This window comes from Ischnura elegans, chromosome 9 (assembly GCF_921293095.1).
Source record: "Ischnura elegans chromosome 9, ioIscEleg1.1, whole genome shotgun sequence".
Taxonomy (NCBI): Eukaryota; Metazoa; Arthropoda; class Insecta; order Odonata; family Coenagrionidae; genus Ischnura; species Ischnura elegans.
Window position 1 is genome coordinate 90,959,953 of NC_060254.1, and position 13,150 is coordinate 90,973,102.

Sequence of the window (13,150 nt, forward strand, 5' to 3'; positions counted from 1 at the left end):
GTGAACGAGCCAAGTTTACGCTACGGACTCAGACCTAAAAACATTTTTTTACGGCTAATTTACGGCTTGACACATTGATAGAAATAAGATACTCAATAGCATTGATCAAATGGATGAATAAATATAAGGAAAACACAACATACAGATAACAAAACATTTATTCAAAGAGAAAAATAAAATAATTCACGTAAATAACAAGTGTGGCCATGAAAATTGCTAACAAGCATTTAGGACCAGTAAACAGGAGGTGAAATTTAGATTTTAAAAATGGCACAAAGATAAATCAAGTACGAACAATGGTTTGAGTTGGAAAATAGGCAAAAATGTTAACATGGAACAAGCGTTGTAACCCATTGCACAATATGAAACTTCAAATCAGGAAACCAAGTCTGCATCATCAGCAGCTTCCTGAAAGGAGGAAAGAAGAAGTCAAGTTTAAAAGCCATGCAAAAAATATCCTTTTGTAAGATCTGAATAGGAGCTCAAAGCCTTTCAATTTGACCATGATTCGTATAGGCAGTCAGTATTCTGTGAAGTCTGTAATTTTAGTACTAATTCTGTATTCTGAATGCAAATGAAAGTTTGGCTTCTCTGCTAGATTCCAGACATAAGTTTTAAATTTGTTCACTTACCAATTATGTCAAGGTCCCAGCTAGCACAGATTTTACCTTATCCTTCGAGAAATTCGATATTTTGGGGATATGCTTTCATTATACAAAATTAATAGCATTTAGATGAGAAAAGATCATATGACTACTTTTAAATGTATATCTATTAACAAGGAAAAAGTGTATCCATTGGTATGCTTATTTAGTAGGTAGCAGATGATTCACACAAAAAATATAAACAAAATTGTGATATGAAATTTTCAAACAATAAATTTCATATATAACTGATAATTTCAGGCTTAATTTTAAGAAACCTCTCCATTATGGATAAGAATTGTTCCCTAAATGCTTCCTCCTTCCCAAAAAACCTCAGAATTAACTGTTCCTTCTTGTCTTCTGGCTTGGCTTCGCCGTTATTTTCCGAAATCCATTCTCCTCTTGTCCAGACCAAGCTATTAACATCGTCGCCCGCTGGGTATGCGCGAAAGAGCATGAAAAGAAAAGTATAATTAATTAATTTGGCCCGTACGCACCTTTTTCTTACATATAATGACAGACTTTCACATGGAAGTTAAGTTTTTATCATGTGTTAAAAATAATGACGACAAGCACGGTGATTTACTGCATTTCACGATGAAAGAAATATTATATTTTGCTTTCAGGGAACCGATGTTACATGACCAACACTTCTTTTTCGTGAAACAGTTAGAAGTACGCTAAGGATTTTTCGCGCTAAGTTCTGCGGATAAGTTCGGAGGAAGTTCGAGGAAGTTCGAGGAATTTCTGGGGGGGGGGGGGGTACCAGAAATTTTTGGGGGGGGGGGGGGACAATAAAAAATGCCACAAAACTTCAAATAGAGGTACTTCTGAAGTGAAATCATTCGCGATCACGATAAATAATATTTCGATAAAATTCGTTATACTAGCCCCAATTCATGCTAAGACGCATTTGTTTCTAGACATTGATATTCAGTCCCAACGTAATTCGCTTACGAAGGGGAACAGCTGTTACATCTTATTCGTATATCAAGAATTTGGTTGAGTTTTGTGGAAAATAATTAATAAACGTGTTTTTAATTGTAATTCGTAAAGTCGTTATGTTATGATATTACGTATGCATTGGGTGTTACAGTGGAACGTGGTCTCAACGTTTTTTGTATTTGAATTGAATAAGTTAGAGATACTCGTAGAAATTTATTTTACTTTTTTAGCCCCTCAGAAAAACGTTTCTCTTTATAAATATTTACATTCATATTGTAGCCTACGTACCATGCGCCCGTTTTCCGTGAAAGTGGAAATATTGCTTATACCCAAGCTAGCCAGCTTAAAAGTAAACGATCCTTAAGTAACAAGTAGCAAACAAAAAGTGTAAGACCCCCCACAGTGAGCATAACAGGCCGCAGGCCTTTTTTGGAGGGGCCTAGGGGGGGCAGAGCCCCCCCAGCGAGCAAAGCGAAACGCGATCGAAAATTGGAATTTTTTCTCAGGGTTGCAAACTTTTTCCACAGATTTTTGCAGAATACTTTAAAATTATGTTTACTTAATACCCTGACAAAAAATCATGATATACATTTTTCTAAAACCAGAGATAATGACTACTTTATGTTAACTTTTGCCTAACAAAATGTCCGCCATTTTATGACCTAATGACCAATACTGCTTTCAAAATATCTTCGATATAGAACCTTAGGGAATCCACAAAAGTGTTTTTTGCTTGAAAAAGGCAAATTTGAGGAATTTAGGTGCAAACAACTTCAACCATCACACGCAATCGATATTACCGGGGTCCGCCGCGTGGAGCCGGACCGCGACGCGCGGTCGAAAATTCGAATTTTCTCTCAGGGCCGCAAACTTTTTCCCAAACCTTTTGCAGACAAACGTTTAAATATGTTTTCTTAGTATTATTGCGAAATATCTCGACATACATATTTCTCATAAAAAAGATAATGACTGCTTTAACAGGTTGACTGCCGTGGCGGACACCGGTGTCCGCTGTGGTATCTTCTTCTCCCGCCGTGGCGGTCACCGGTGTCCGCGGAAAAAAGTTCGTCTTCGTGCGCCGGGTGACCGCCATTTACGTACTTTTGCATAGATATCTTTTCCGCAACGGCCTCAGCTAAACTGTCACTCCTTTGGTTTTTGCTAATTGTTTATAAAATTTTTTTTGCTGTCTTGAATGTTACTTACGTATTTTTTTATACCGGTTGGCACATTGGAAGCCGTTATCCCTCGAAGTAGACCTCCGGAGACGCTTTTTCCGTGTTAAATGTTTCATAAACTACGATGTTGTATGAGCAGGGAGTACTTACTCTTTGTTCGTAATCCAGGGCTGCTATATATACATTAAATCTGAAAGCATACTATAGTATGCTTTCAGATTTAATTGAGAAAGAATATATATCTTCTTTGGGAGACGAATTATATTTTCTACTCAGTGTTTTGCATCCTTCAGATAGTTTCAACTGGTAAACACATCTATAAAAAGAAATTGAAGAGAAGGATAACAAAATCTTTCCCAGCTTTACCTTATAATTCAAATTAACTTTACCGCAGTAATTTTGTAGGTCTTTAGAGCCCTCCTCTCACCGACATTTATTCTTACTTTCCCTTGCTCCTGAAATATCAGAAAGGTGAAATAAATAATATATATCCTTTTCAAATAATCACTTTTTATTGCAATAATGGACAATTATTCATATTTTTACAGATGATGTTTATGAAAGCAATCCAAACAGAACCGTGGCTTTTTAGGGCAGTCATCACAGTAGGTAGTGACTTTTTTCACTTTGTTTTTTTCAATTTCCCCAAGTTGTTTCTTTTCGTAGCATCCTCGGCAATATTTCCGATTGATTCGCGCACCTCCTTCCTCCTTTTTGAATGAATGAGTAGCCATTCTTTTCCGTGATGTTTGTGGCAATGTAAGACTGGTCGGAGATCTATCGCCCTGTGACTCATTTCCCAAAAGCGATCCGATAAGGTTTTCCCTGAATTTTACTATCTGCATCTTACTGCCACAAATTTGGTTGAAAATGAAATAAGCATTCACCACAGAAGTCCCTAATAATAGTTCTAACGCTACTTTTCTGTACCATTTCAAAGACCGACGCAATGGCGTTGAATAAGAGGAAAGTTGATCAGAAAGGTCTATGGATGATTTCCCCTCATTATACTTCAGGATAGCTACTGGTTTCAAAACCCTTGACCTATATTTTTCCACTTCCTCCATCTCGTTTGAGTGGCATGTTGACAATAGCAAAACATCGCGTTTATCTTTCCACTTCATTATTGACACACCTCTTTGATTTTCTTTGACTACTATTTCCCCTTTCTTAAGTTTTTTGGCCGTTACATCTTTGGGTATTCCCCTCCGATTTTTACGCAGGGTACCTAGTAAATGTGTCCTACGATCAAGAAGTGAATTGGCCAACTCTAAGCTCGTGTAATAATTGTCTGTAACAATCGTTCTGCCAGCATCTAGTAACTTCTCGGAGAGCTGCATAACTACAGCTGTTGGAACAGATCGCCTGGCATCGCGCTCACGTCCTGCATAAATTTTCATATTCCATACATAGCCCTTACCAGAGCACAATTTAAAAATTTTGACACCGTACTTATGCCTTTTTTGAGGAATGTACTGTTTTAATGCTAACCTGCCTTGAAATGGAATAATTGATTCGTCAACGCATAAAATTTCCCCAGGTGTATATAATTCCTGATAATTACAAATGATTTTATCCAAGAGTGGTTGAATTTTATGCAAACGGTCTTTGTTTGAATTTTCTTCATTATTGGAGAAGTGCAACATCCGTAACAAGAGTTCAAAACGATTTCTGCTCATGTGAGAAGGAGCTACATCATTACGATATATGAAGTTTTTACTCCAGTAGTCAGAAAGTTTTGGCATTTTTACCACACCCATATAAATCAGAATCCCAAAGAGCTTTTTGATCTCGTGAAGAGTTGTCGGTTTCCAATCTACCACACGAGATTTTCTAGAAGTAGTCAGACCTTTCACTTGATTGGCATAAATATTAGTTTGTTCCACTATCATTTCGAGAATTTCATTGTCTATAATGTTAGAAAATATTCCAAAAGGGGAAGGATTACTCATATCTGCAACTACAGCACTCAATCCACTCTGCGCCGTAAACTGAAAATTCGGATGATTTTTCACTGGTTCAGTCCAAAAGTCAGATGACGCATTTGGTGATGAGGGCACCGGTCTATTTAGCTGCACATTTTCACTCTCACTTAGCTCTCCGTCGGTTGTATCGGAGGTTGCCCCTCGTAGCAATTGTCCATCCTGCAAGGAATCGTCGCTTGAAGAGTTCACTCTGATGTCCTCATCACTGGAAGGGATATATTCATCATTTCCCGTTACACTTTCAGAATCAGATGACTCTTCTAAGTATTTCCTCTTAGCCGCTTCAACAATGAATCTGGTCCGCGGGGTGAATTTATCCATGTGGAATCACTAATGATGAAAGTAGATTTTGGTTCAACATTTCTTATATAATGAAAAAGATTATGAAAATATTCAGTGAACCAAAAAGTAGAAAAATGCAACTAAATATGTAAACCAAACTTACCAAAAGGACGATGACGCACCAAAGTAGAATTCAGCGCAGGACGCACAAAGTGGCACCGAGCACTCTTCACATTTCTTCTACTAATCGTATTATAGAAGAAAATGTAGCCTCTTTTCATGTCACTGTGACAGCACTGATCTTTCGAAACGTTCTGTCGTCTCAAGACATAAAAGCGCCCTATATATAATGCTACGTATACCTTCAACAAGTAGAAAGGGATACATTGTGTTGATGATGTGATATGAAGTTCCACACAATGATTTACATTAGTCGAATAAAAGAGTTCTCCGTCATAAACATAATAGCACTACATGTAGAAGGAAGGAGGGTCTCCTGGTATAACTTGTTGTTTAGTGTCTGTGCAGCGCCTACTGGCAGGAACGGACTTGAGTATACGCTAGGGAAGGAGACAAAGTTAGCTCCGCGGAGGACAGCTGTGTCCGCGGAGGGGGGGCGGACTGGAGAGAAAACTGCTACTAAGAAGTGTAATACTGAATATAAAATGAATGTAGGTGTTATTTATCACTACGAATATTTTACTGCACTACAAATGAAGTAATTACCGTGTTTTCGTAAATTTATAGGTATCCGCCAGCGCATAAGTTGGTGGTCGTGACGCTGACACCGTGGCGGACACCGGTGTCCGCTAATTAAATTTATCATTAGATAGAAAAAATAATGTTACGTGCAATTTATTTTTTCATTAGCAAAGTTTTACTGCACTACAAATGAAGTTATTGCCATATTTTCGTAAATTTGTAGATATCCGCGAGTGCATAAGTTGGTGGTCGTGACTCCGACGCCGTGGCGGACACCGGTGTCCGCTAATTAAATTTATCATTATAATGAAAAAATTAATGTTATGTGCAATTTAATATTGCTCAACTCTATTAGTCACAATAAACACATTTAAATATTAACTTGGCCTAAGGGGACATATTTAAAAAAAACCCTCGGCAGTTAACCTGTTAAGTGAAATTTTGCTTGAAAAAAGCTTCCGCCATTTTGATACATTACAGCACACAAATATCAACAAAAATGTCTGAAACTTATGCAAAGTACAGGCAAGAAACTATAATGACAGATGAACATGTTTAAAATTTCATGAAAATCCATCCACTGCTCTACCATCTGCGTAACTTTTTACATTTTCGAAGAAAAATGATAAATGGCAAGTTTTTCGAAATTTCGTCATGTTTAAGCCTCCGTAACTCCATAACGGCTGACTCTTAATAAAAATGACTTTCTATTTCAAAATCAGCAACTATTTCCCCGTATTTGCGCCAAATTTCAATTGTCTACCTCAAAAAAAGCCATTTCGGACTTTTGTCCGGCGTTTTTCGATTTCCGACCACTGTGCGTCGGCAGCGATGGAGATGGAGCTCACCCGGATGGAAACCCGAGAAGAATTCACCGCCATCATACGCCGGGAAAAAGTGAAATCTTACAATATGTGGTATGTTTACGAGGCGGTAAACCATCCGCTGTATTTCTTCCTTCGCTTCAAGGGCGCAGCTAGGAATTAAGGATAGGCGCAGCTAATACTGGCGGGTCTGTAGGGTATACATAACTCGCCAAGGTAAGCGAGAGGTTTGGGGGCCCTCCCCAGACATTTTTTTAGGATAAAAGGTTCAAAATGGTGAGTTTTACGGCTGTGTGGACAGTTAAATATTTTGTGACTCATCCGTCCCCTTAATATTAATAATCAAATGTTTTATAAAAATATTCTCCGAGCTTTTGGGGGGGTTTTAACCCACAAAAACCCCCCTCGCTGCGTCCCTGCTTCGCTTCGCTATTTTTATTTAGCTTCATTCGCTTTATCTTGCGCCTGATAACAAAACAAAAACTGTTGTTTATCAGAAGGCGCTTGACGCAAGAAATTAAACCCGAATGTGTAGGGCACACCGTGGTGCGTTTACGCATGCAGCACGTTTACGCAGTGCATTTTTTCCAAACAGAGATACTATAACTGGCGCGCCTAAAGTCATTTGATACGAATGCTGCTTCATAGGGGCTTTTCTTACACTATTTTGAGCATCAGTCAAGCGTCGGTCTAGCGTTGCGTTAACCTGCCTCGTGAACGAGCCAAGTTTACGCTACGGACTCAGACCTAAAAACATTTTTTTACGGCTAATAGCACAAATAGCCAACAACTGAATGCGTATAATTTTTATTTCATCAATATTTTCTCATTTAATTTATAATAAATCAAATATGATTAAAACGATACAGCCGCTCTTTATTTATAAATCGTGCAACTAAACTATAAGTTCATTGAATGTTAGGCGGTACGAAGTTCGCCGGGTCAGCTAGTAATTTATAAAAATAAATTAAAAAGGAAGGACGAAGTTGTTGGTTGGCACACAAAACATATTTCTGTGAGCAAAAAGACGATGCTAAATCAAATGCAAATAAGGCAAAATTGCTGGTTGGATGTGCAGAATTACATGAGGAAGAGTTGGGATATGGCTAATGAAAGGCAGGAGTTAAGCAGGATGTGAAATAGACATGCAGGTGCAGAGGATCTCTTTCCAGTTACAAAAAGGGCACCATCACCAGGGGAAATGGTCCACGAGAAGGCATGGAAGAAGGCGGGAGTCATGGCATCTTTAATGACGCAGAGGTATCCAGCATTCCAGGAGAGAGAAGCAGGAGCAAACCAATGTCAAGGGAGAGGAGGAATTCATAGAGGCGTATCTGAAAGCTTACAAAGAAGTTGGCATATAGGCATATATATGATACATACAAACTCCAAACAACAATACAGGAATAATTACCCAGATAACACAGCATTTGTATTACATCTGTATTACATCAGTAATACACGAAAAATACGTGACCAAATACATAAGTATAAGATGGAATACGATCGTATTACGTCTGTATATTTCACGTAAAAGTGGATCAAAAGTCCCTCAGGATGTATGTATACGTGCGTATTACAAATTGGAAATCTGAATACCCATGCCTGTAATATACATATGTATCAGTTGGCCCTCGTACATGAATTATCCATATTGATTTTCTGACCCACATCCACTTAATATTAATATTCATAAAAAAGTAAGTTAAATGAACATTGATAGAAATAAGATACTCAATAGCATTGATCAAATGGATGAATAAATATAAGGAAAACACAACATACAGATAACAAAACATTTATTCAAAGAGAAAAATAAAATAATTCACGTAAATAACAAGTGTGGCCATGAAAATTGCTAACAAGCATTTAGGACCAGTAAACAGGAGGTGAAATTTAGATTTTAAAAATGGCACAAAGATAAATCAAGTACGAACAATGGTTTGAGTTGGAAAATAGGCAAAAATGTTAACATGGAACAAGCGTTGTAACCCATTGCACAATATGAAACTTCAAATCAGGAAACCAAGTCTGCATCATCAGCAGCTTCCTGAAAGGAGGAAAGAAGAAGTCAAGTTTAAAAGCCATGCAAAAAATATCCTTTTGTAAGATCTGAATAGGAGCTCAAAGCCTTTCAATTTGACCATGATTCGTATAGGCAGTCAGTATTCTGTGAAGTCTGTAATTTTAGTACTAATTCTGTATTCTGAATGCAAATGAAAGTTTGGCTTCTCTGCTAGATTCCAGACATAAGTTTTAAATTTGTTCACTTACCAATTATGTCAAGGTCCCAGCTAGCACAGATTTTACCTTATCCTTCGAGAAATTCGATATTTTGGGGATATGCTTTCATTATACAAAATTAATAGCATTTAGATGAGAAAAGATCATATGACTACTTTTAAATGTATATCTATTAACAAGGAAAAAGTGTAACCATTGGTATGCTTATTTAGTAGGTAGCAGATGATTCACACAAAAAATATAAACAAAATTGTGATATGAAATTTTCAAACAATAAATTTCATATATAACTGATAATTTCAGGCTTAATTTTAAGAAACCTCTCCATTATGGATAAGAATTGTTCCCTAAATGCTTCCTCCTTCCCAAAAAACCTCAGAATTAACTGTTCCTTCTTGTCTTCTGGCTTGGCTTCGCCGTTATTTTCCGAAATCCATTCTCCTCTTGTCCAGACCAAGCTATTAACATCGTCGCCCGCTGGGTATGCGCGAAAGAGCATGAAAAGAAAAGTATAATTAATTAATTTGGCCCGTACGCACCTTTTTCTTACATATAATGACAGACTTTCACATGGAAGTTAAGTTTTTATCATGTGTTAAAAATAATGACGACAAGCACGGTGATTTACTGCATTTCACGATGAAAGAAATATTATATTTTGCTTTCAGGGAACCGATGTTACATGACCAACACTTCTTTTTCGTTAAACAGTTAGAAGTAGTGGGCAACAAAAGGTTCGGAACTTCGAGGAATCTATTAGCAACAAAGGCTACGCCGATAAGTCTACGGTCAACGAGAAAATGAATATGCAATCTATGGGGTGTGGTCTGTTGTATGGTGCGGTGAGGGCTGGTCTGTTATCCCTCGGTTCACATTTTATTTGGCAAATGCTCTCGAAGGGAAGAATCACTGTGGATTCCCTACGAAGCCGTCAATGAATAATCGCTAGTATTTACACGTGCAGTAAACACGAAGCATCATTCCCACTCAACCGGCCGTATTTGCTTCGTTGCTACGGATCGAAAATAGTTGTGAACCGTGGTCATGCACTAACCGTAGAAAGAGCCCGTGTCTTAGGGCCCTCGGCGTGACGCAATTCAGAGTTGAGGGCGGAGAAAATTTCGAATCCGAGCGAAGCCACTCAGAATATAGTTCAGTTGCTGGAAAGCCATGTGATGAGAGTGTTGAATTAATTTCCTGAAGAAGTGTGCCTTTTTTCGTCTTGTGAAGTAATTATTCTCAATTTACAGCAGCATGAAGGAGGTGAATTGTGCATTCTAATCTCGTAAATTGTCCGTTGCGCATTGGGAATAAGTGCAGTGGTCTATGTGGAGTAAGAAAAATCTGAGTTTGGAAATCACAACGTCAGCACGTGCCATAGTGTAAAGTGTGATCGATGGTGTATGCGTGGGAGCATCTTGTGGTCATTGTGTTTTTATTGTGAAGTTTGTTGTGTTACCGTGAGTGTTACAGAAGAGGAATAATAATTCAAACGATACTCAGGTTTTAGTATTTGGGTTCATTCATGTCGTGGAAAAAAGTAAGTTGCTCCAAATCCAAAGAAACAGCCAAGTAACGATAGTTTTTACCTTTTATATCTTCTTTCTTAATTTATCTGTGCAGTTGGTTGTGAGAAAAACATTTTAGGCAACCGTAAGTTTTATCGAATCTATAATTTTCGTTGGATATTCAACAAAATTAGAATACATAACTTATTTCTAATTCTAAACAATACAAGGGGTGGGCGAAAGCGCTTCGAGTACAAATAAATATTTACTAATTCATTACTTATATTGGTGTCGGATGGGTGACTTATACGTTGCAGGACGAAATTATGTGGGCGGGTCAGATTATGCCAGGGTGGGTCGAGGCATGGTTTTTGTATTAAAAACATTAATTCGTCCCTCGAAGTTATATCAAAACCCTCTAATACGATATATTTTTTCACCTGAGCAACTATTTAGTTTGCGATCGTCTCTTCTCGTCTATGATGGACCCTGCAACGTATAAGTTACCCATCCGACACCAACATAAGTAATGAATTAGTAAATATTTATTTGTACTTGAATCGCTGTCGCCCACCCCTAGGATTGTTTAGAGTGAGAAATAAGATATGTATTCTAATTTTGGTGAATATCCAACGAAAATTGGCGATTCGATAAAACTATACCGTCACCACATTTTACTTAAGATATTACAGAGAGTGTATTCAGAATGATTTAACTTCATGGTGCAGCATTGGCATATACAGAGGAATGAATCCCAAAATAACGTATTTTTCTGAGTGACACAAATGTAGGTTTTATTTCCCATATATTATTGCACTTTGCGCAACACACGAACCCAATTACTTAATTTCTGTTCATCGTTTGTTATTGGTGGAGAGTCGATTCGAAATGCCCTGCCTTCCGCCCTTGTTGGAGTGAGGATTAGCCAGGGCGATTAGATAACGCCCTATGCACTAAACACGCTTACACATCACATGTATCAGGTGACGTGGGTAATACAAACATCAGTGGGCGCCGGAGTAAAAATTAGGCACAAAAAATGAAATGCACCTATTATGATGTTTATAACTTATCACATGAACATATGGCCACTAAAATTACCTTAAATAATTTTCCCTGGCACCAAATTGTGCCGCAATTATCCAATATTCCGCTAATCATATTTAAGTTACGTGTTGCAAGCCATGTTACTATTGACGCTCGAGGCATGTTGGGACCAAAGTAGTGACCTCACCCAACCTCCATCAATCCATTCTGTAAGCTTTGCTTCGATCATGTGTATAGTCATTTGTTTTTATAGAATACATCTCCTTATGCATCCTAACCTACAAATTGTTTAGTTGACGTTCACAAAATAAAAGAGACTTTACAGCAACGGAACAGCGTTGTTTGTAAAGGATTTCCGGTTGAAATAGATTCGAACGGACTATTTTACTTATCATCCCAGCATATAATACTTCCCTTATGGAATTAGCTGCAAATTAAGGTTTTAAAAAGAGTGTTTTGGTTTAAATTGACTTAAAAGTATAACTCTGCTTAGAATTTTCATTAGTTGGTATTAGGTAAAATTTCTCTTGAAACTAGCTAGTAGAAAGACAGTTGTGTCAACCTAGGAAATAAATTGAAAAAAGTCATCTAAAATCAACTTCAGGATTGATGCGCGATTAGTTCTGTAAATGAAGGAAAAAGCCACTGATTTGGGGATATTGAATGATGAATAGTGAATGACTGAAGTGCACTTTCGAGGAGTAAGTCAAACTGTCCATTTCAAGGCACACATAGAATAGGCATGCATTCAGTGCTCTTTATAACAATTACCCAGGACTTATCCTGGGGCAATCACATTCAGGAAATTTGCGGGCATGCAAATAGAAAATTAGGACTTATTTAAAGAACTTATGGGAAATGCGATTTTAGGTAAAAGACCCATGTTATTAGTGTTACGTGAGACCTCATTTGGAGTACGCCGCTTGAATATGCTTGGGACCCGTGTGAAAAAACATTTGTTCCGAATACAGATGGAATATAGAGGCAAGCAGATGGATTTGTTAAAACGTTTACGATAAACGTAGCAGTGTAACCGAATTAATTAGTAATTTAGAGTGAAAATGTCTAACTGATCGAATGGAAAAAATATCGAAATCATTTTCGGAAATATCAAGTAGTATGTTTTTTGACTGATGCTCTAGATATTTTGAAAGAACCCTTTTATTATTGTAGAAACGATCAAAAGGATAATATTTGGGAAATAGACTGCAGTACCGAATAATTTAAGATGTCGTTTTTTCTGTGTACAATAAGGGATCATATAACTTGCAATACTTTAGCTCTAGGATAGCTTGATTAGGACTAGGTATAATAGGCTCTCAATTTATAGTTAATAATTAATTACAATTAATATCTATACTAGCTATATTCAGGCATTTCTATTTTCTTGGTATGTTCTCATCTCATGTTTGAATATTTTACTACCCTAACTTTTCGTTTTCTAATACTAACTAATAGTTTAATTTACACGGTACCATGTTTTAATCTTCAGAACTTCCCTAGTTTCTGTTCTACGGCATGTCTCTCTTATTTTATTTTTATGATCTGACCTACCGTATGATGTTGGAGTTCGTTAGATGTGGTTGACTTCGTAAGAAAAGGCACTGCTCTTGAATTTACATTACGGGTTTCGTCTACTTTTTAAGCTACGGTCTGACAGAGATTCTTATCCGAGTTCATCGAAGGGGTCAGTAATATCAAGAACGCTGATGTAACGACTTTTCACTTACCTGGTATCTCTTCTTTGTACGCTTTGTAACTCTGTTTTGAAGGCTTTTTCCTGAGGATCCC

At 37.4% G+C, this 13,150-nt stretch overlaps 1 protein-coding gene across 1 annotated transcript; it reads right to left on the bottom strand.

Moving 5' to 3' along the window:
- Positions 1-2,812: 2,812 nt before the first annotated feature.
- LOC124165383 (piggyBac transposable element-derived protein 3-like) lies at positions 2,813-5,743 on the bottom strand. The gene is made up of 2 exons (XM_046542770.1): positions 5,198-5,743; positions 2,813-5,082 (listed from the first exon to the last, which is right to left on the bottom strand). The coding sequence occupies exon 2, from the start codon at positions 5,071-5,073 to the stop codon at positions 3,310-3,312; it is 1,764 nt and encodes a 587-aa protein (XP_046398726.1). The 5' UTR covers positions 5,074-5,082; positions 5,198-5,743; the 3' UTR covers positions 2,813-3,309.
- Between the last annotated feature and the right edge of the window lie 7,407 nt (positions 5,744-13,150).

Excerpts from the sequence above, each read along its gene's own strand:
- LOC124165383 (XM_046542770.1), bottom strand. The coding sequence starts at position 5,073 with ATGGATAAATTCACCCCGCGGACCAGATTCATTGTTGAAGCGGCTAAG.